We start from the raw sequence: 24,965 nt of genomic DNA on the forward strand, positions 1-24,965 counted from the left end.
ACTTTCCCCTGCTGTTTGTTTACTCCACTGCCTTTCCCTGCTTCTGCACAGCACTTACCAATTGCAGAGAAATTAGCATTTCTCTTTTTGCTTGTGTCAGTCAAGCATGATCCTCCACACAAACCCACACAAAAGGTTCTGGCTGGTAGTGGGGTTTAATCTTTTTGAAATTTAGCTACCTCATCCATCAGATATAATAACAGAAGAAGAAGTCTGAATATTTGGGCTTAAAAAAAAAATCTAGGTTTTATGGTTTTTTAGTGGGTAAGTAGACATTTTTAAAATGGATTTCAGATATTGCACTTCCCTAAATCTCAGGAAACCTTTTGAAGAGGATTGAATAAAAGGTAAGAGATCATTTGGCCATGAAAATCATCAGATGATCAGAGGGATGGAATACCTCTCCTATGAAGAAAGGCTGAGAGAGTTGGGGTTGTTCAGCCTGAAGAAGAGTACAGTCTGGGGAGACCTTACTGCAGCCCTTCAATACTTAAAGGGGGCTTATAGGAAAGATGAAGAAAGACTTTTTACTGAGGCCTGTAGTGATAGTACAAGGGTCAACGGTTTTACACTGAAAAAAGGTAGGTTGAGACTGGATATGAGGGAGAAATTTTTTTATGATGAGGGTATTCAGACTCTGGAACAAGTTGTAGGTGCCCCATGTCCTGGTTTTGGCTGGGACAGAGTTAGTTTTCCTTTTAGTAGCTAGAATAGCGCTGTGTTTTGGATTTAGTATGGGATTTGCTACGAGAAGGATGTTGATAACACACTGATGTTTATAGCTGTTGCTGAGACATCAGGACTTTTCAGCTTCCCATGTTTTGCCAGTGTGAAAGTGCACGGCAGGCTGGGGAAGAGCATGGCTGGAACAAAGGACCCACAACTCGCAGCTTATGGTTTGAGCTTAGATTTAAGATGGTCAATGGAATATTTCATATCATGCAACTTCATGTCAGTATATAGATGAGAGTTGACCGGGAGGTTTTTCTCTCTTTTTCTCTTTGGATCGTTCTTTGGGGCTCTTCAGTCTTCTGGGATTGCAGTTTTGGGACTTCTCTGTGTTGGGATCATTAGCCGGGATGAGTTGGGCATTGATCAGTGAGTGGTGAGAAATTACACTGTGCATCACTTGTTTGTATGTATTATATATTATATATTATATATTATATATTATATATTATATAGTATATAGTATATAGTATATAGTATATAGTATATAGTATATAGTATATCGTATATTATATATTATATATTATATATTATATATTATATATTATATATTATATATTATATATTATATATTATATATTATATATTATATATTATATATTATATATTATATATTATATATTATATATTATATATTATTATTTTTATCATTATTACTTTTCATTTTATTTCATGTCAATTATTAAATTTTCCTTATCTCAACCATGAGTCTCCTTTTCCCTTTCAATTCTTTTCCCCATTCCTGAGGGGTAAGGGAGGGTGAGCAAGCTGCTACGTGGCTGGTTGGGTCAAAGCACGACATTCCACGACACTCCATCACTGGAAGTGTTCAAAGTCAGGTTAAATGGGGCTTTGAGCAACCTTACCTTGTGAAAGATGTGCCTGCCCATGGCAGGGAGTTGGCCTAGATGATTTTTAAAAGCCCCTTCCAACCCAAAGTATTCTGTGATTCTATGATTTAAAATACGTGTTAGGTAGTGTAATGAGTCTGGTTCATAATTTATAATCAAAGTCTAGTTAACCATCCAATCTTAGACCTTAGATGCAGCGTGCATGAAAGTCTGTGGGATGTATCTTCTGTGTAAACTGTTATTTTTTAAATCAAAAGTAAATAGCGGGAATAAGACAAAGTAATTGCATTACTTGGAATTTTCTGGATTAAATAGACTATAGACTATATCACATATACAGCTTGAATATCGTTCTTTGTTACATTTACTGTCACAATTGGGCATTAAATAGTTAATACTGAATGCAATTTGGAGGGTTGCAGAGCTCTTAAACAGACATGATATAATGTGTTCTCCTCTTATTCCTGCTTTTATTTTGCAGATGCAGACAAAAAGTTTTGTTTTTTCTAAGCACACTCTAGTTTGAAACCTACACAATAACCTGATTCTATTATAATATGATGTTCATATACCCATATGTTTTAACAGTTACTTCTTTCATTTGGGAAAAATATTTGTTCTCCTATCTGAGTATGAGAAATCTATATTCACTGAGAACTGAAAAATTTATAACCATCCATAAAGCCATTTTGAAAACAGCTTTTGAAAAATTCCTTCATAGAAGTCTCCTGGCCTGCTGTTCAACCTGAGAATGATTCCCACTGTAATGTAGTTGCTGTATATTTCATTGGTTAATGGTACTGTGCCTTCTTTGGTTGGATATTGTTACAGTGGAGTTTGTGTGAAATGAGAAGAGAAGAGAAGAGAAGAGAAGAGAAGAGAAGAGAAGAGAAGAGAAGAGAAGAGAAGAGAAGAGAAGAGAAGAGAAGAGAAGAGAAGAGAAGAGAAGAGAAGAGAAGAGAAGAGAAGAGAAGAGAAGAGAAGAGAAGAGAAGAATTCAGTTGGAAAAGACCTACAATGATCATCTAGTCCAACTGCCTGACCACTTCAGGGCTGATCAAAAGTTAAAGCATGTTATTAAAGGCATTGTCCAAATGCCTCTTAAACACTGACAATCTTGGGGCATCGATCGCCTCTCTAGGATAAGCCAATAGATTTTCCCCTTACTCATTTAACTTAATTAAAACAAAACAGAATATTTTAAAATCGTAGGTAATAGAGTTGGAAGGCACACCAAAATGCCATCGAATTAACTACATGACAAAAAGCCAGCTCAAGTATTTCTTGACATAGGCTTATGTAAACTGCTCTTAAAATATTCCATTTCTTGGAACTGGTCTCTCTGGCAATTCTGTCTGTTACTTCATTGTCTTTACCAGTAGAAAAGTCTTTCTAATCTCTAACTTAAATCACTTTTTGTAATTTAAGACCATTAAATTTTATTCTATCTGTAGTGGGCAAAGAATACTAAATTTTATTTCCACACTCACTAGACCTTTACATATTTGAAGACTGTTTTCACATAGGTCTTCAGTTTTCTTTATGTGAAACAAACTCAATTCTTTCTGCCTTATCTCAGAGGCCCTGTGTTTTACATCTCTATTATCTCCTGAATTATCTCCAACTGGTGCACATAGTTTTCACAAATGTAATGTCCCAAGATTTCATCACTTCACATCTCAGTGATGTATTTTTGCCTATATATTCCAGTACAATGTTTTTTGTTTTCATTCCAGATTGATACTATTGACTGACATTCAGTTGTAAGACATGCAGCTATTTTTCTAAGAGCTGCTGTCTGATTGTTCCCACTCTTAATATCATGTATTTAATTATTCCTACCTAAATGCAGTACTTCTCATTTTTTCTTTAATGAGTTATGTATACTTTTCACATTGATTCCTTAACTTGTGATGATCCTCAGTTCTAAATTTGCATCCTGCCCTTTCACAGGCAGTTAAGGGATCCTCTGCAGCTGATGGCTGAATGGTATTTAATAATCCTCTTCACTGTGTTATTCAAATTATTAATGGCAGTTTTGACTAGTGCTAGACCTGAGGTAGAATCCTACACAATCCCATCTGCAAAACCCCTCCACTTTGACAGTGGATCATGAATAGCAAAACCAGCTGCATTTTCCCAACACAATGTTAATAGTCACATAAAAATGTCAACCAAACCATGCTTCCTTAACCTACATTTCAAAATGTCATGTGAAATAGTGTCAAAATCTGAGTTAGAATATATGGCTTTAATTGTTTTTTCCTTTCCCCAAGACCTGATACTTTGTTATAGAAAGAATTTGGCTTCATTTGATAAATTTTACCTCGATTAATCATTGGTTTTTGCTATTTTTTTTTCTCTCCTCTAGGTATTTGTTTAATTTAAATTAATGGAAAAATAATAGAAGAAATAATGAAGCATGCCAAAATGTTTATAATTCCCTGGCTATTCCCTTTTCTGAAAATGGTTTTTATCTTTGCCAGTCTTCTGGAACTTCATCTGTCTTTCAGAGTTTTTCAAATATTTAGTCAATCTGAGATCATAGCAACTTTTAAAATATAAACCACACTGGAAATGTGTGCCAGTCCCCTTAGATAAACTGGCTTTCCTATAGGGACATTTCCTGGATATCTCAGACTGTCTCATAATGTAGTATTGGAAAAAAAAATATTGTTGTCAAAGATAGTAAGATACTAGTTATTACTGTGAAAAAGTACATTTTCACAATACATATGGATACCATAACACTTGTGTATTGAAAGAGAATCGCATTTAAGAAGTTGCATAGACAGAAGGGTGAATATCTGCTGCTAGCCCCTATGAATTTGATAGATATTTAGATAAAAAGTCATGTGATGATCCACTTTCACAATATAATACGTCAGTAAATTCAGATGCCTCAGGTTTGGGGCCCAAAACTGTGGGGTTTGGAATTCACATCTGATGTTCAGAAGCAGAAGACACTAAATAAGTTAATAGAAGAAATCGTGCATAAAATGAGTTTATATGGCTATGACTGATGCGGCTTTGGATCGAAACGCAGTCAGATGATTGCTCTTAGTTTACCTAGAGACTCTCTCCAGTTTGATTTCACACCTTGCCTAGGAATTCAAATAAGCTAAATACATCTTTGCCTTGCAGCATAGTTAAATTAATGTTTCTATGACTCGAGCTTCTAACCTGAAAGTTGTCCTCTTAAAGATGACCCTGGCTGTGTAGTGGAAAAAAATGGCAGATGTCATGCAGTATTCATGCACTTTTGTAGCTGGTAGGGGTAACATTTTTATTTTTGCTTCTTACAAGTCAACAAGTCAATTTCATTCATTCTAACTCACCCGCTCCGATTTCTAAGAAATGAAAGTGAGAATATGTTGCAAAACACGTAAGTAAATGTACTCCACTTAAAATAACTCTCAGTCCTCTGGGTCTTTTGCAGCACACTGTTAAATTACATCTTAAGAAAACACAGTATGACCCTTTGGACAGATGGTCAGTATTTTATGAGCATATTTTTACTAAGTTCAAAGAAAGTCCCACACCTGTTAATAGAGAATATCAATAAACGCAATCAAAAGGTTGGAAACTACCTAATGTGTTTTGGTTTATTTCGGACCTGGCAGCCCCACAGGTTGCAATAATCCATGTGGGATGATTTTGGAATGGGTAAAGACATACACAACCCCCAGTGCAGTTTCTGGATGATAGTGTGGAGGTACCATTTGTTGGAGCAGAAGAGTAATTAAATGTTTGTTCCTCTTCACCAAGATGATTAGCAGGGGAATCTCGTTGTGCTTGGCACACTCTTGAGTTTTTGCAGGGCAGACACTTTTCTGGTAAGAATTGGATTTGCTTATTTCAGACAGTCCGGTGAACAACCATCAGAGGACAATTTCTCTCGGCTGCTGTGTCAGGCTCAATGCAGCGTGTGCACACCTTGCTGCACTCAGCTACCCTAGTTGCACAGATGAGCAGTTAGTTGTTAGGCATATCAAGCTGTTTACTCAGCTGCTTAAGCTCATTTGCAATAATTTTGCCTTCTTCCTTGGGGTGCATTAGAAGCTGTTCCTCTTCTTTGAGGTGAAAATGAACTCAATAATGCCGTTTGTGGACATAGATAATCTTAATTCATTTCCCCAGTGACTTCTGTCACTTCGTGATAGACATTTTCTTTCTGGGCATCTATTAGCCTGCTTGTCAGCTGCAAGACACCTCACCTATTTATGGGCACTTTAACAAAAGGAAATTAATCAGAATCCACATTGGGCATGAATTTACCGTTCACACTATTTTTGTTGGAGACACTTCAGTGTTAATGGCAAAATGGCTTACTGTACTCTCAAAGCAAGATTACTTTCTCCTAGTAAAACAAAGTGGCCTTAGTGGGAATTAGGACAGCTAATGCAGTGCTCGGAAATTTACACCCTAATTATCACAAATTAACTTCTCCACCTGGGCCAGAACAAGAATACTCAGGGGGTTGTCCAGTGTGTTACCTTTTCCTGCAGTATGATCTCCACTGAATGCATGTGTTTTGTCTGGTCGTATTCAGATTATCATGGTGGAAAAATCTTCCGCAGCTCAAATCAGGAAAAATCAGGTACTCTTCCAGTACCTCAAGGGGGCCTACAAGAAAGAAGGGGAGAGGCTGTTCAGGAGGGCCTGTTGTGATAGGACAAGGGGTAATGGTTTTAAAATAGAGGGAGGTAGATTCAGGTTGGATATTAGGAAAAAATTTTTTGCCATGAGAGTTGTAGAACACTGGAACAGGTTGCCCAGAGAGGTGGTGGATGCTCCATCCCTGGAGATGTTCAAGGCCCGGTTGGATGAGGCCCTGAGCAACCTGATCTAGTTGGAGATATCCCTGTTCCTTGCAGGGGGGTTGGACTAGATGGCCTTTGAAGGTCCCTTCCAGCCCTAACAATTCTATGATTCTATGATTCTATGAAATGCTTTCTGATTTTCAGTTATCGGTATTGAAGTACCTCTCAGAAGGCAGCATACATGTACACATGTTACTGACAACAGTAACTGAAAGATCATTAACATGAATTGGAAATAGCAGTACTGCTAAGATGTCACACTTGCTTCTGTTTCAAGCCCAAGTCTGCCAACTTGATCAGCCTTGCTTAACTGCATAGTTTTGCTGATGTTAATTGTTTCAATGGATATGGAATTATTGCCACTAAAATGAATGCTTCAGAAGCCAAAATAGCCCCCCCACCAAAATACTTGCTGAAAAATATTTTTCTTTTAGATAACCATGCCCACAAAGAAAACCTGCATGGAATCAGTTAAATTTTGAGAGTTGTCTGAGTTGCAGTCCAAAGCAAACTCTTACAAATCTGTAAGGGTAAAAAAAAGTTTGTTCCTGTTGTGTGCTGTTTCACATCAGTTTATAGATCAACCGTTTACGTAACCCAGTCTGCAAGAAACATATATATAGCATCTACCTCTCTGAATCAATTAGCTGGCTGATGTCAAGGCAATTCCATTAATGTAAGGCTGTTGCAGGTTCAAGGAGAAGAGAGCTTAGTTTCTCTGCAGAGGAGCTAAATGCCTTGAACTGAAAAACAGATTTGTGTGTGTGTGTGTGTGTGTTTGTGTGCGCGCAGTACTTGTGAGTCATGATAGTTTCTTAAAGGCTGTTTAACTTTCTGAAGTTGACATGAGTCATTGTTCTTTTCCCAGGTAATGACTAGTTAAGATCACATTTAGCTCTTCCATTTCTCTAGTAATCTCTGAGACTTGTATTTCATTGATCTTCCAGTGAACGACTGCTTCAGAGTTCTGAGTGACAAGTAAAGTCTTTAAGAAATAACACAAGAGAGCTCCATTTGGAGATCATGGATGACTAGAGCTGGCACCTGTTACTGCTCAGCCACTTTTGTCTCAGAAATAAAAGTGACAATTGGTTTAACAAAAGAAAGCGTACCTTGGCCTTAATGATTAATGTAGGTACAAAACATAGGATTAGGAAAAAGGCGACTCTGAATGACATGTATTTTGTATTAACTTCCAAAAATAAGCCAAACAAAGGCAGAATTTTTACTTAATATATCATAATCACTGTTTCTGCTAACTATTCCTAGAGTTAAATGGAGTATTTCAGATGGCATTCTGAATATTTACTAAAGATCTAGATCCAAACTTTCATTATCTGACCCTTGCAGTCTAAGCAAGTTTACTTAGACTTTTAAAGATGGCAGAAAGAAAAAGAAGACAGAACCCAGATGAAGATAATATATTTGCAGTATAAAATGCGCTAGAACCTGCAACCAGGATGTCAAATCTTTCCTGATCTCTTCTTCGTAACAGATGGGTAAATTGCAGAGAAATACCTTGTCTTGCTGATTCTCCTTCAGACTAGAAATATTTCATATGATGTTAAAACCAGGATGGCTAATGTATTAAACGTTTATATTTAGAATAGGAATGATCTTTCAGCACAGCATTCTCATGAGACTTCTTGCTAAACATGTTCCCACTCCTCCATTGCCACCTCCAACCTTTTCTTCTGGTATTTTTCCAATTCACAATATGAATTCTTCAGTTCTTGTTGTCAAATGCTAAAATAGTTTTTATGAGGGACTTTCACTGAACTGACTAGAAATTCTAAGTGATACAGAGTGCTACAATCGTTAGTTTAGTTCCTACAGTTAAAAATATCCCCATGTATGGGGTTTTAGTGTTCTCTCTGGTGTAACATGAGAAATATGTTTCTAAGTTACAAAAGCTTAGGGGATCGTTTTGGACAATCTTTAATTAAATTCAGCATTTGATAAAGAGTTCTCTTATTGATATGCTAGTAGTATAACTCATGGGTTTTGGGCAATTGATTTTTTTTTTTCCCTTTAAGCAGAAATCAGTAAAACCTGATACTAAGTTAGCAGAGGCAGAGGACAAGGAGGCAAGGTTATAAGGGTCCTGAGCTGATGGCAACCAGTCCATTTGTACTGTCAGTGCAGTGCATGCTGCTGTATGTCTGCACAGCCTCTCCTTCCTTTCACATCACAGATGTACCCACCTCTCATAAAACTGCCCCAAAAATGAAAACGCTTTTTCTGAATAAGTACAGCCATAATTTAATGTTTACGTATTCATTAGTCAACACTGTTATTTATGCAGACCATACTGAAACTATTCATTTATGCCTACAAGTTAAAAATGACTAAGACCATTAATGCAGTTAGAACACATATGCCAGTTTGGTGAAATACTGAAATTTGTCTAAACTATAGCAAAGACACCACACCTTGGTTTACTGCACCAGATTGTTGTTTTCTGGACAGCAGGGCTGAGCATTCAGTAGCAGTCTCAGTATAAAGAGATAAAGAGGAAGAGCATTTGGTTTAGTATGAGAGAAATTAATCTTCCTCTGAGAAGGAGAACTGTTGAAGGACATCTCATATTTGACTTTGTACTGGCTTCTCTGTTCTGAATGATTGAGCCATGAAGTGTGATCTGAAACAGCCTGCAATGGGTGGGAGCAATGAGCAGGCCTTGTAGATGAGTAGAATGTTTCAGGCTCTGGAGTAGGAAAAAATTAAACACCATTAAAATCGGAGGAATTTGGCCTAAAATGTTACTTCACTGTTTGGTTGAATGTGTGTCTTATTCAAACTGTCTTATCTGCATAGCTAGCTCTGCAGGATCTTCAGTGATTGATGAAGGATTTCTCATAGGTTACTTATTCAGAAAAATTCTTATTCTATTCTCATTCCTTTGATGTAATTCAGTTATTCAGAAGTTATAAAGTTGGAGCCCACTGTCTTCCCAGTACAGACTCAAATTAAATTCCTTCTTAAGAATATTAACCAATGTTAGCAAGAATTATTTATGTGAAGTTTCTACGTATTGATTAGAAGCAAAACAGGTAACGTCAAAGGTAATTAAGACTGTTTCAGATATTCCATGTTAAGACCTTACTTTCCATTCCCTTCATGGGGTCCCATTTTTATGTTGTGCTTCCTCTCTAGATCTTAAAGGTCTTGAACAGTTCAGAAAAATGTTCATAGAAAAAGAAGTAGACATGTTATTTTGCCAATGCTGAAAATCCTACTACTAATTTACGGAAGGCTCTTGCCTTCTCCATGTATTGAAAGGACTTCACATCTGGAAGGAGGTAACTTTTGTAAGATGAACATGACTTCTGCTGTTGCCATGAATAATTATGGTCTTTGGCTAATTTTAATCTTTCTGAAAATTTCAGACAGTTATTAGAGTTCTCTTGGAATTAAGCAAATTCTTTCCCCATTCCATTTCAGTGGTGGTGTTTTAAAGCGGGACCTTCTCTGCAAGTGCTATTTCCACTTGCTTTTGGTACTCTGCGCAAGCAGACATCCTGTCTTTCTGGAGTGCTTAGTATCCTGTCGGATAGTTCATCGCTGTGAGGAAGCAGTCTTAATGATCTTCCAGGAGACAAAAGCTGAGTTTGGAGGAAGTGAGGAAGTAGGAGGCAGTGGATTGACCAGGCTGAGACTCTAAACTAGCAAGAAGATAAGGGAAAGACAGGCTAGTGGGCAGAACTGTGCAGTAGAGGGGAGAGAAGGCTGGAGAAATGGCGGAGAAAAGCATAGGTTAGGGATAAAGAGCTGCAGAGACCTGTGCTCACAAAATCGCTCCACTAACCCTGCCGATAATGGAAAAAGTCCCAGATTCTCTCTGTTCTCAAACACTCGCCTATTTGCTAGCAAATTATCAGTGACACGAACAGTCAAAATGTATACTGTGTCCCTGTGGTGCTGGTTATTAAAGCATGGGACAGAGCAGTTACTGAGATCAATTAGTTCAGGTGAGCGATCTAAGTTGCAAATCTGAAGCCCAGATTTCACCAGTGGCCATTATGGGCATGAATGTGGTAGTGTATAATTCTGATATTGGCTGGCAAGTGAACAGTAGTAGCAAAGCAGTATAGTGTCATGCTCTGAACAGTCGTATTTTGCTATTTAGGAACATTTCTGTACTGCATATTAATCCATGCTTTTTAAAGTGAATTTCAGTGATTAAACATGGAGCTCATAGCCTGACAGGAACCTTATGGAACTGAACAAGAACAAATGTAAGGTCCTGTACTAGGGAAGGAATAAGCCCTGGCAATGATACTGGCTGGGAACTGATAAGTCTACTGAAGACGACCTGAGAGAAGCAGTAGAACAGATTGCCCAGAGAGGCTGGGCCATCTCTGTAATTGAAGGTTTTCAAGACTTGACCAGATGAAGCCCTGAGCAACTAGTCTGACCTTGCTTTCAGCCCTGCTTTGATCAGGAGGTTGGTCTAGAGATCCTCCTGAGATCCCTTCCAACATAAACTTTCCTATGATCTTATGATAAAGTAGTTAAAATTCATTCAGCTGGTTCCTACAGAAGAAGGTGTGAACAGTATTCTTGCTAACTGCTGGTGAAACAGCGTTTTGTCCACCTGGCAGCAAAATGAGATGATTGTCAGTGGGTTTGTGAACTATCATACTCCTCCTATCTGAAAATAAGACTTCATTAACAAAATGTTACTTGCCTTTATTACTGCAAAAGTAACCTTTTGAAAAGGAACTGACAGTAAAGTAATGCAGGAATCTGCAGATAATCTGAAATAATAGTGCATAAGGATATGAAATGCTTCTACTAATCTCTGTGGACTATTAGCAGTATGGCAGTTTGAATATAAGCATTGTTAATTATTTAGCATTACTTAAAGTTCACAAAAGAGAGCGTCAGTTGTATTACTAACTAACAAATGACAATTCTCTAACTAATACAATGGCTTTTACTCTAACAGGCACTCAGGAATATGTTACACTTAAAACTATACAGTGTAACAATAATATATGAATCTTAATACTATGAAACACCCTGGCTGAGGATATATCCCCTTGGTGGATTTACGGTGATTTTAGCCTCTCACTTCAGGGACTACTGCTCTTATAAAGACTTGTCCTTTAGGTTTATACAGTTATGGTACTTATTTCAGAGTTGAAAGGACTCGCTAGCAGTCCCTTCTCACCTCTGATGCTGTTCTACAAATTAGCCACTGGAAATTTCTTTCGGTACCTTCAGATCTTTCTTTATCTAGCACAAAAGGTCATTTTATATAAAATCAAGTGGTCCAAGACCAGCTAATGTAAGGACATCCTGAACTCATAAATCTACTCCATCTAATTTCCCAAAATCTACAGGAACATTGGATGTCATGTGGCCTTAAGGGCTGTCTGTTGCTCATCAGATGTGCTCTTTTGCTATTATTTACCTAGTGACTGGATTTTTATGGGCCCTTCATAGAGGTCCTCACAAAGTAAAAAGCTGTGCTTAAGTAAAAAATCTCAATTTTTTTACTTAAGTCCAGGGGAGGGCCACAAAGATAATCCAAGGGCTGGAGCACCTTTCCTATGAAGACAGGCTGAGCAAGTTGGGCTTGTTCAGCCTGGAGAAGAGAGCCTTCTGGGGTGATCTAGCAGCCTTCCATTATCTAAAGGGGGCCTACAAGAAAGCTGGAGAGGGACTTTTTACAAAGTGTGTAGTGATGGGACAAGGGGCAATGGCTTTAAGCTGAAAGAGGGTAGATTTAGATTAGAGAGAAAGAGGAAATTTTTCACTCTAAGGGTGGTGAGGCACTGAAACAGGTTGCCCAGAGAAGCTGTGGATGTCCTGTCCCTGGAAGTGTTCAAGGCCAGGCTGGATGCAGTTTTGAGCAAGCTGATATAGTGGAAGGTGTCCCTGTCCATGGCAGGGGGGTTGTAACTAAATGATCTTTAAGGTCCCTTCCAACCTATATTATTCTATGATTCTAAATCCTCTCTCTTTGTACTTTGACCTATGATAATATTTGCAGAGTGATAGCTTTGAAAATCAGCATCTAATACTGGTTGTACAAAAGCAGCACCACCATCTATCCTCTTGTGATGACGCTGTATGAAATTGGGATCAGACTATTGCGAAAAATTGTCTACTTGATTCTTTAATTCCTTCAGGAATCTGCAATCATATTTTCCAATAGGTGAAGACAAATGCTTTCTGTTTACAAAGAACAAATCCAAGACACAAAGCATGCTTCAGTGGTAACTGTAACCCTCTTAAGTTTAATCTGCTCAAGTAAAGCAAGGATCCTTAGTCTTTTGTAAAAAACGTTTCTCTGAAGGCTTTACAAACACACTGTCATGATCTGTTTGTGTGTATTGTGGGATACAGCCCACAAAACCAGTTCATGTAAAAACTTGTGCTAGGAAGTATTGTTAAACTCAAAGTATGTTGTGTGACCTATCAGCAAATAAATTTAAGTGAAATAGCCTCTGGTTAAAGATAAGAGGAGAGAATACAAACCATTTTTTGATCAGTCTGAATGTGAATTTACTTTGTTTCTTCCTGACTTTCTCCTTGGTCTGAAATTCACCTCTGTGCTTCAGCATTCCGAACATTTTTTGCTGCTGCATTCCTGGGTTACAGGTGTGTGCTGCAGGGTGAGAGCAGCAGTCCCTTCTGGGAACGGCTTGGAAACACATGACCCGGAGGAAGCATGAGCATTTGTGACATTTCGAAGACAGCAGAATGAAAGATGAGGTGCTAAGTCTGAGACTGTGGCTGCTGAAACAAGCTACTGAACAGCAGAGAGCAAGGATTACTGTGGTTCCTAATGGACTGCTGCAGAACCTCTGGGCCTTTTATTTCCAGTAATAGAAAAGAAAGCCAAGTATGTCTTAACATGTGGATGTCATTTTGGGTTTTCTTTGGGAGAAGTAGCATTAAAATAAGTTTTGAAAGCAACAGTTTGGGTTTTTTCCTAAAGATGGTTATACTCTGTATTTGTCCAGTGTGCCTATTCCAGATCCCTTCAGCTGATAATGCTGCATCCTCATCTCCCACACCCTCCGTTCTGGCCTCAGTGATAAGCATTATTTCAAAGGAGCACAGCTGGGTGCTGGACTGTGATTTCTCACGCAGCTAGGATCAGATCCATCAGTTCATCAGAAGGTTAGGTCCGAGACCTTTAGAAGGGGAGGGGGAGCTAATAGGCAGACTGATGGTCCTGCTGTGCTCACAGAGGCTTGAGCCAGTGAGAAAGGGGTCAGGCACATCCATATTATTTTCACCTTTTGCCTCAGATGATTGCGGATTTGCAGCAGTCCCGTTCAGAAATGACAAAGGAATGGCTCCCCGCTGTGAGGTCCTCATGCCACAGAAAGCTGTAATGAGTTTATAACGAGATGGAGGTAACACTTTTTGGTGATTACTGAGACAATCTCAGAGATGTACCGAGTGAAGGGTAAACCTTTCCACCACTCTCCATCACTTAAATATCTCAGGACACTTAAGGTATTCTAATGGTATAATGCAAGAAGAATTCAGTAGGACAAAAATGTCCTAAATGCATCTTGATAAATTGTCCTTTCACTGTTTATCAGAAACTTTTGTAATTAGTCAGCCACTAGCAATGATTAATGACTAGAAATATGGCTAATGAGCAATATATGTTTCAAAAACAGTATCAGGAAAGACTGTGTGATATTGGAAGTGTTGGGCTGTGGAACTGTCTCCTTGCAAAATGAGAAACAAATATTTTGCCTGTGTGTTATTGAAGAGCTCCAAATACACAGCTGGAATGTAAATGAAGATGAGAGACAGTGAAAAACAGAAGAATATTTACCTTAGCGTGTAGTCCTAAACTGAGATTTAATGGTTGTTTCCACTTCTGTCTTTTCTGATACCTACGATACATTTATATTTTTATAGATATGCGTATATATGTGTGTGTGTACACATATAAATGCTCCAGAAAGAAATATTTTATTTTGTTTTTTTCTTGGAAGCATCAGTTTTTCCCCTGTTGAATCTTAACATAGGTCATATATATCCAGATATTAAAGTAACCATGGCAAATAACAAAAAAAAAAGCAAATCCAAAGATGACTTCTTTACCTTATTTACAGCTCTTTTCAAAATGTGTGATTATGAATAAAGAATTTACTTTCACAAGCATACACTCTGCAGGATTTCAGATACAAAAGAGTTAAAAGGTCAGAGAATTACAACGCATTTACTGCATCCCTGTATGACAGCAAAGCTCATTGCTATTTGCTGTGTTCTGTCCTTCTTAATTAAAGCACTAGATCACATGTACAGTCTGGAGCAGCTCGATTACAAGAGGTTACATCCATCAGTTTATTCCTGATTGGTTTATTAATTACTGGGTTAATTGGTTTATTCATTACTCTTGATTCAAATCAGCACTTTTTCCTCAGGATAAAAGTGCATATTATGTTAAAAATAACATACCATAATTTTAAACAAAAATATATGGTAAACATTTAAAAAGAAAGCCTGTACATAGCTTGGCTTTGATGGAATTACAATCTCTTGTACCATGAAGCCTGACTTTTCACAGGTGTCAGCTGGCAAATTTCTAAATAGTTTTGTTACTGAACCCCCATCCATCCATAGAAAGATAGAAAAAGTGCTGTGAACAGAAATTCTTGTTAAGTTTTGTAAGGATATTTCAAATATATATCTTTCATCCATGGTTTTCAGAATATTTTTAAATGGGACTGCTCGTCATTCCGTGGTATTTTCTCCTGAAAACTCTTTGCTTACAAACCTGCTGTATTGCGTCAGCTGATGTGCTCCAAAGAGGTGGCGGAACTTTTGATCACAAATCTAAAACGTAACGCCTGCAGAAATGGCTACGTCATGCGTGGAGACGCTATGGCAAAGCAAGAAGGCAAGGGCTTACCCTTCCTCCCTGATTTCAAACATGGACTTTAGCAATTTGGATTTGCATATACTTGGAAGTGGTGAAAAGCACGCTCCGCATTTGTGGCATTGGAGATTCGTCTTTATTCGCTCTAACAACAAATATCCTTTTCACCTCCCGGGGAAGGGCAGCGACCCTACTTTGCTGAGCCGCTCCGTTCCAGCCGATTAGCTCCTAGACTCGGGTTCTGTCCCCTCTCTTCTCCATCCAAGGACGGCCACTCCGGCGCTGGCCTCCCCATGCCTGGCGATGACCCATCCTTTTTAACAGAGCTCCTGCCCTCCTCCTACCAGATTTACCCAATCCTAAAAGAAAAAATACCAATAATTTAAAAAACCACTTCAAGTTTAAGCATGTAATTATCTTCGCAGGATTTGGCCTAAGCTGATCCCAGCCTACGCTCGCTCCTCTCGCGCTGTCGTGACATGACTTCAGTCGGAAACATGCAGCCGTGACGGCAGGCGCCGCCCCTCTGACGGCCGGACCCCTCCGCCCCGCCGCGGAGCCCCCCGCTGCCGCCCCCGCGGAGGGGACCCGCCCCTCGGGGGCGCCCTGGCGGCGGGGGGCCGCCCACCGCCGCGCCTCAGCGGCGGGAGGGGAGAGCGGCGGCGGCGGGGCCGGGCACCCCGGGCGCTGGCGGCTGTGAGGGGGTCGGGACGGGCTCGGCGGAGGGAAGCGGGCGGCTGTGAGGGGGGCGGCGGTGGCCGCCCGACCCCGCTCTCTACCCGTCCCGGCTCCGTCTGTCCGTGTGACACTCCTCCTCCTCCGCCGTGAGCGGTCACTTCGCCGCTCTCCCCGGTGGGATTTCGGGGGTCGCCGCTCTCCCAGTCGCCCGCCGGGACCCTCCGGGCGGCGGCGGGGGGCGCGAGGGGCTTCCCTCGCCATGGCTTTCACCTTCGCCGCCTTCTGCTACATGCTGTCGCTGGTCCTCTGCGCCGCCCTCATCTTCTTCGCCATCTGGCATGTGAGTACCCCATTTGCCCCCCCAGCCCCTCGCCGCCCGCGGGCACCGTTAAAAACGGCGCCAGTCCCGGGCGGGGGGGCGTTGGCCGTTGGGAGGAGCGGGCGGGGGTCGTGCCGTGAGGGGAGAGGGGCGGCAGGGCGGGCTGGGGCTGGGGCTGGAGCTGGAGCTGGGGATGGGGATGGAGCGGGCAGCCCCGCGCCCGAGGGGCCGCGGCAGAGCCCCCGCTGCCGCCGTGTGCCGCCAGCGTCCCGCGGCGGGAGCGGGCTCGGGCGCTTCCCGCGCCCGTCCGCCCCGCACCGGCGACCGCGCCAGGAGAGACGGAATGCGCCGTGAAACCTCTGCGTGGGTTATTTTATTTATTAAGTTTTCACGAGCCTAAAGACCAGTGGCAATGCTTCTGTGATAGCTTGTTAATAACATCCCCGCCCGTTCGCGCTTCTGGGAAGCGCTCGCACCCTGGATGCTGCCCGAGCCTTGGGCGTGTGGCGACCTCCCTGCGCTGGTGGCTTCGGCTGAGTTGAGAGGTGCTCAGGACTGTAGCACTGACTGGGCTGGCGCATGGGATCCTCGAGGTAAGAGCAACTGGGGTGTTTTTTTTTGCCAGAGAATAGAGAGTTGTGAGAGAGAAACCTCCACGTACCTGATAAAACAGTTAGGTGTTTTTTCCTTCAATAATTACTACGTTAGTACCCCTTTTTAACCGTCGGAATTGAATGTGAAGCTTCCTTGTAGTGCGTGAGCTGGATGTTTGAGTCCACTGTCACTATTTTCACTCGAAAGTGGTGGTGCTCCCACCTTACTGTAGATGGGGTGGCTGTGGTAGGTGCAGGTGTGTGACTTAGAAGGTGTTTATTGCTGAAATGGTGAAATTATACTTACGCCTAATTTGCATTTCTTTTAAACAATTAAGTATTTTGGAATTATTTGCGCTATTTGTGTACTATGCAAATGACTTCATGCCATAAACATTCAGGATGGAACAGGATAAGGTGAAAAAGAGACCAAGCCTCATGAATGCCTCTACAGATACCTGGTGGAGTAAGATTAAAAAAAAACCCAAACAACTCCTTCAACTAACAAGCGAGGGAGATACAGAATTTATTCTTAGTGAAACAAGAGTAAAGATGCTACCCTGGTTTTATATAAGCATATGAAAAGTATGAAACAGATCATGCTGTTGTCAGAATTCTTTGAAGTCTAGTTGTTCTGAACTGTGCAGTTACAAATTTTTTCTTATTAATGAAACCACAAAAGTGTGATGATAATGTCAAATACTGTAGCAATGTCAGGTCCTGCAAGGCTGAAAAGGGTCCCTAGCAGTCAAGTACTGAACTCCTGTTCTCTGAAAAAAGGAGTAGTAAAATTTAGATGATGACTCATGTTTTCCTCCCTCCTCTTCCCCAAACATTGAGGTTCCCAAAAGTGAGAATTCTACAGCTTCTTAAGGATTTAGAGTTAAAAGTGTATTCTTCTCTGAATCTCTTGCTGTAAATTAAATGGTTATTTTCTTCATTACTATCACAATTCTAATAATTTTTTATATATTTGATGTCTGTTATTGTGTTTCACCAGTCTTCCTTTTCCTGGGCTGAAATGGTGGTTGTCTGAAGACATGCAGTACTCCTAGCAAATGGGGCAACTTATTCTTCGATCAATCAGTGTAGTTACTGGAAACATACTCTTAGCAAAACATTTTTCAACTTTCAGTCTTCAAACTTATGGAGAGCAATCCATTAGTTCTTTAGCTCCATAAGAAGCACCTAAGGAAGGAAACCTTTTGTCAATAGGCTTATATTTATGGTGCAAGTTTCTTAAATCTGTTGAAAAATTGTTGAGGGATTGAAATTGAACATGGTTGGAAATGCTGTTCTATTGTAATAGAGCAAGAATTGGTACCATCTTTTCTTATAAATAGGTACTAATTCTATTAAAATACATGTTTTGTGAAGGTCATGGAATAACAGATTTAACACTCTGCCAGAATAAACTTTTAAGCATGCCCGTTACCCATATATACAAAATATGAGGATTTTTATTATACGTTCTATAAGAACTGTTATAATTTGATTTCTTATTTCTTCTAAAATGTAGTCTAACATGTAGCTTATGTATTGAGTCATAGCAGTTCCTTTTACCTTAAACGTCTCATTGTGAAAATCTTCCCAAGAAACAGAACTCCTACTCCTTCCCTGTGACCTGATTTTTTTTCACTGTTATATATTTGTAAGGGACAGTAGGTATATTTTAAATAGGTTCTCATAAAGGTAGTGGAGGTTTTTAATAATTATATTTTCCTGTTAAAATGCTTTTAAAGTGGTGTTTGTTTTTTTTTTAAAAAAAACCCAACAAACATTTGCTTGCAAAGAATAAATTGTTGATTAATCTGAGTGTCCCATCACTTTGAAAGATTTCTGAGGTTCTAAGACTGGACAATAATTTATATTTTGTAAATTGTTTTAGAGAACAAGAAAAAACTGTAGTATTTGGACTTCATATTGTTCTAAGCTGAAGCTGGCTGAGGTTTGGGCAGTTGTCTGGAATGAATTAACAGTGGATCAAATAAAATCTCATTTTCTTCCTGCTGGGAAGTCAGATGAATTATAATTTTCATTAATATTGATGTAGTAGGTTCAGTAAAAACTGTGAAACCAAAATAAAAGAAGAGGGTAAAATGAGAATTTTTATTTTTGGAAACTGATTTTCTGATATCTTTCCTCTAAGAAGTTAAATGCTCTCTATACGTTCCTGTGCTCTGTACTGTTTGGGGGCAGATGGAATGAAGCTGGTCAGACTATTTTAAAGGAATTGTAAATAAAACACAAAAACTCTTTCAGACATCTGGAACATGTAGTAATTTTTTTTCCTACCTCTGAGTGATCTTCTCATAGAGGTTGCCAGTGGTATCTGTCATGATAAGCCCTCCCCAAAACCAAATCAGAAACTATTAGTAACATTTATTTAAATGGTGCACAAGATTTATCTTAATGTATTATTACTGGAATTTCACTCATACATATTAAATGAAAGAAAAGGGATGAAAAATCAAATTCTCCATGTACTACATAGTACCAATACCAATCTCTGTGATACAGTAATTTTTTAAGCATTAGGTTGTCCAACATCCACATTTCCTCTATCTGTAATGACACAATATTAGAAACATCATGTAGAAGTGAATGTTTTCATGCCTCTGTTGTGGAAAAGTACTGAAGAATTTACTTGAGGGTGATGACCTTTCTGCTTGGTTTCTTCTAACCAGCCTCTGGAATTTAACAAAACTTTACTTTCTCATTATAGAATTATATAGGATACCTCAAACAACTCTTTTGGTGTTTAGAATAAACTGTATGTAATGCTATGACTTTACCCTTTCAAAATTCAGGAAAACTTTTCCGTGTGAGGCCTAAACCTTTCCCTGAGTTGGAATTTCCGTAAGTGTACAGTTTGGTGAAGTCGGTTATATTTCAAGCCGCATTAGCCAAACGCGTATTAGCCAAATGAGACTGTTTTCAAATGAGGTTAGCGAGTGCCAAAATTTGATCAAGCTTTGGTGAGTGAGTATCTTGGGGAGGGGGAAAGTAACACATGGCAGTACCTCAGTACAGTTGGCTTGAGTATGTGCTGCATGTGACTCTGGTTGCAGAAATGCAGTTACACTAGTGCTCTCTTTGCGTTACTAGCTGAGGTCTCGTTTAAATGTGTTTTGGCCAAGGTGACCTCTCATCTGAACTAATGCAGCTGAGCGTATTTTGGGGGAGTTCTGTGGTACTTGTTTGAACTTCCAGCAAGATTTGACGTGCCACATTCATTTCTACTGTAGCTGCACCGAGTTGTGTCTGAAGTGAAGTTGGCTGAAGTCGACCTGATTGTGGTTTATTTGTCATCACTTAAAATGTGACGTGCTTGTGTGAAAGTCCCACAGCACTACTGTTCTCTTCAAATACACTGATTTGGGGTAATCTGAGTCCTTCCCTTTTTTTAATGTTTTCAGATGAAGTTACCTGCTTTGAGATTTGTAATTTTAAGGAAAGCATCAAGAAAAGAGAGTTTCAAAGTGTTCCATTTTATAATACCACAGTAAACTAGCTCATAAATACAAAAAACATTACTGTTTAAAAAAAAGTATTTCTGTGGTGGACCATCTCTTTTTGAACTCATACCAGCATTTGAATGTGTGTGACTGCTTCCTAACCAGTAGTACTTAAGATTGTCAGAAAGTATTAGGAGTATTATCGTGCCAGTAAAAAAGTTAATGGTACCTGCCTGAGAAATTGTACCAAATTGTATGGGCTTTTGGAGTATTCTGATGTAATTGTGAATTCAAATGAATCTGGCAACAGCTCTCTGGCATGGCAAGAATCATGTGCACTGAAATTGGTGACAGTTACTTGAACAAGCATAAGAAGAATAAAGCAGCAGAGCATGGAACTTTGCTTCCCCCCGCTTTATTTTTCTTTTGAAGTGTGAAGATAGTATTAATCCTGATTAACTACCTTAATATGACTTTGTCCAGACCGAACAGTTACAAGTTCACGGGTATACTTAAAAACAGTGGGAGGCAGTAACTGAACAGAGTAATGTAGGTTAAGATAGACTTCTAGTTTTAAATTAAAGCATCCTTTTTTGCAAACACCAGGGAAAGAAGCCCTTGGAATCTATATTCAGTGCTGTTTCTGCTTTTGGCTTTACGTATTATGTTTAGCAGACAACTTGAATTATCTATGCCTCGTTTTCTCATTTACTAAGTGTGGGTAATAGACTTGAACTCCAAGTACTGCATGTCATTTTATTTAACGTACATCCCTAAAATGCCTTTACTTTCTGACAGAAAGTGCTATGTACATAGAAGTTGTTGCCACTTTTGCTATTTGTCACTGTACTGCTTGGTGATGTGGACCGTATTTTATTAGTACCCGAGTTGTGGTAGTTTAGGTAAAAAACCTGAAAGCTCTCCAAGAGTTATATATGTGGAATTTGGTGAGTATTCGGTATCTGACTGAGTTAGGCTTCCTCTTAAAATTCTTAGCCTAATTTTTGATAAATTGTATAACCTTAATTTTAAAGACACATAAAAAGTACATGAGAGAATCATTTAAAGCTTGGATTGATAGCAAATTCAGTTGAGCGAAGCACTTTGGTCACAAACTAGTTTCTAGTCTATCAATGTTCTCTGTGCATCAGTGTCTTATTCTTTCTCTAACTTTGGTTCAGAGGATAGCTGTCTCTCTTACCTGAAACCAGTAAAGAGATCTGTGAGCTCGCTTGAACCTGGCCTTCTCTCCCGTAGAGGCTGTCAGTCATCTCGATTTAACCTCTTTACAATGCTTTAGAGCCTGTCTTGCAAAGAAAGTAATTTCCTTACAGACTTGTGGTCAAGCTTGAATTTTATTTCAGATATTGAAATTCAGTGCTGTACTTTAATGAGTCATTAATTCAGCTCTCTGAGAATATTGGATAATTATGTGATTAAAAATAAAATCAGATTAAGGTTTGATGAACAGGAGCACAAATGCTGTTGCTGTATGTTATACATATTTCTTGAAGATATTTTTTCTTCTCTCAGCGGCTAAGCACATTGTCCCTGAAGGTTTCATAGTCATGACAGCTTAAGGAATGAGTCTGATATTTCCGCTCTTTTTAAAGACAGAGCACAACCAGATTGGTCTGGCTACAACATAGCTTGACAGTTCCCTTACAAGTTTTCTTTCACAAGTTTGTCACATTAATGCTGACAGACAGATATTAGGCCAGGCAGCACAGACTGTGGAGCAAACTATATTTTATGTATTGGAAAATTAGTATATTTCAGTTTAGTTACTTTGTTGTGTTTAAATAATAATTTTTAAAAATCATAGAAGGCTCTACCACAGACTTAAATGCTGTGGAAAGATTAAATTGGATCTCTGTGTATGCTTGAACTGTTATGATGAGATTTATTTGGAGAAAGGTTTTAGATTGTGAGTGGTTGCTACTGGCTGTAATTCCAGATGCTTCACAAATCACAGTGACTCCATTATATGTGTAAAATAAATTATTTTGTGGAGTCTTGTCTCTCCCACAAAAATGTGCAGAGAACTATTTAAACGTTACTTGGTTGTCCCATGTCTGATATTTTTTTTGGTCTAAAGATTAGTTGGAAAATCTACCTACTAAAGGGATTTTGTATCCAAATTGATAAATAATGTATTTCTAGTGTTTTTTTTTTTAAATTCCTATGCTTGTTAATAAGCAAGGAAATATAGCTGTCATATTTTATTAGAATGTGAGTACAACTCTTAGATTGAGACAGAGGCATGAGGTTATAGCTCTTGTTACATGTATTTGTTTATTCAGCAACCACATGCTACATTAAATCACACTTAAAACGTTGAATTCAACCCTCAGACCTCTGGCTTAGTTCATTCCGTCCGCTCCAACATAAATATCCTTTGATCAAAATAATTTTCAGAAAGAGGAAGAAGCTCAGCAAAGAATGAGAATCTTCTCCTTACAGATACTAGACCTCTCTTTGACCTGTTCCTCTTCCTCAGTGTGCCTGACATGCAGTTCGTTTATAACCAGCGTTGCTGCTGACAGCTGGAGGTGACTCTACCAGGCAGTCAAATAGATCTCACTTAAGTTGTAAGCTGCAGACACTGAGAGACTTACTCTTCTGGAGGTTGGTGGTTTGGAAAACAAGGAAACAAGGTATCTCTCCCATATGAAACAGGTACGTATTAATAATATTTCCACTCTGCAAAGAGATAGTCACTTAAAGTCAAAGGACAGAGTCGGCTAATGAGGTAAAGGTAGAAGAACGTCAAATACTACTCGATGTACTAGATCAACTTCTTCCAGTGTTTCACAGTTGGAAATTCATGTTAAAATTTGTGACTGTGATGCTGTGCAGAAAGCAAGATGCAATTTTATTGACAGAATGGCTCCTATGTTCCTTGATAATAGCTACAAATTCAGAATATCCAGTTCCTGTTTAAAAGAAATAATAAAAGGTTCATAGAGTAATTATGACTGGAAGGGACCTAGGCAATCGTCTAGTCAAATCTCTTCTTCAAGGCGGGCCTAATTTCAAAGTTAAGCCAGGCTGCTCAGGGCCTTGTCCATATGACTTGTGAACTCTCCATGGGTGGAGAGTCCACAGCCTCCCTGGGAACGTGTTCCAGTACTTCATTCCTCTTCACTGTGAAGGTTTATTTTCTTACACACAACTGGAATTTCTCTGGGTGCAACTTCTGACTTTTGTCTCTTGTCCTCTTGGTGCATGCCCCTGAGAAAAGCTTTGTACTGACTTCTGTCTAACTCACCCCAGGAAACTGCAGTAATTAGATCCAGCCATTGCCAAACCCACTTCCCTCAGTCTCTCCTTGTATGTCATGTGCTCCAGACTCCTTTTGTCCACAAGAATGGCCGTGTCCTTTTCTGCTGGGTTGCTCCCAGGCTGTAGTGTTGCCTGTGGGTAGTCTGCCCCAGATGCAAGACTTTGCCCTTCTCTTGGTTGACTGTCATGAAGCTCTCACTGGCCAGTTCCTCCAGGTTGTCAAGGCTGCTCTTAATGGCAGCCGTGCCCTCCAGTATGTGAGCTGATCTCCCCAGTCTGGTGTCATCTGCAAACTTGCCCCATCTGTCTTATCTTCCAAGTCATTGACGAAGATGTCAAACAAGACTAGCTCCAGTATTGGTACCTGAGGAACTCCATTCCCACCTGGGCAACAGTTAGACTTCAAACCAGTGACTGCTACCCTTTCAGTCTGATGGTACAGCCAGTTTCTCACCTTGTAGTCTGCCCATTTTGTCCTCTCAGTTTGAGTACAAAACTCTTCTGCTGAGACACAGCGTCTTTCTCTTTCTTAGTGTTTCATTGTGTGCCCAGGAAGATTCAGAGGAACGTCAATGGAACTTGTGAAGGCAAGACAAGAGTCTTTATATTTTGCTCCACTTGCCATGGAGAAAGTATTACTATATAAAGCAAGAGTTTATTTTAGGAATGCCATTGTGAAAAGTTATTTTAGAAAGCACTGAAAAATCACAAAACATTTACAATGGAAGTAGGTTTTCTCAGCAAGATACTGCAAGAGAGCTGAACTTGCAGCTCCAGTTTTGATAATGTGAGCACATGATGCACATCATAGGTGAGATGAAGAAATAGTCCTTCATTGAGTTGTCCCATAGTACGCTGCTTGCAACTCCTCACCAACGCAATAGATCATGAAAAACCTTTGGGTTGGTTTTGGGTCATTTTTGTGGGTCATGTTATATTCTAGCTATCAGAGATACTTTTTTTTTTTTAAATACAGCTGGAAATCTAAGCTGAGCACATCACTGGAGGAACCAAAGTTTGAAAAACTGAGGTCTACAGTAAAACAGTGAGAATTAGTAAGTTATAGTCCTTGCTATTCTCTGACAACAGATACTGTGCAAGTGCCAGGCATTGTTGATACAAGCACCATTTTTCTGAGTGGAGTGACATTTGATTTTTGAATGCATTTAAATGCCAACCATCTTTATGCTGTGAGTCACTGTTTCAAGTGTTTGATTGTTTAGTCAATCTTCTGTTGCGTTATTATTTTATTGCGTTAAGGGTTCTGGCTTAGTAGTTTGCATTATATCGCCATGTAAGTATAAACTGCCTTGTACATTCATAAGTATAGGCATATAAGGCACTTATAAGCAAGCATAATGAAGGCTCC

At 39.5% G+C, this 24,965-nt stretch overlaps 1 protein-coding gene across 2 annotated transcripts in view; it reads left to right on the forward strand.

Moving 5' to 3' along the window:
* The first annotated feature begins 16,200 nt into the window (after positions 1 to 16,200).
* CNIH3 (cornichon family AMPA receptor auxiliary protein 3) overlaps positions 16,201 to 24,965 on the forward strand; it is a 57,868-nt gene continuing 49,103 nt past the window's right edge. For both annotated transcript variants that reach the window (XM_086629763.1, XM_086629773.1), the window contains exon 1: positions 16,201 to 16,281. In XM_086629763.1, the coding sequence (XP_086485889.1) occupies positions 16,201 to 16,281 (81 nt within the window). The remainder of the gene's footprint in view (positions 16,282 to 24,965) is intronic.

Source organism: Tauraco erythrolophus, chromosome 2, assembly GCF_009769465.1.
Source record: "Tauraco erythrolophus isolate bTauEry1 chromosome 2, bTauEry1.pri, whole genome shotgun sequence".
Lineage (NCBI taxonomy): Eukaryota > Metazoa > Chordata > Aves > Musophagiformes > Musophagidae > Tauraco > Tauraco erythrolophus.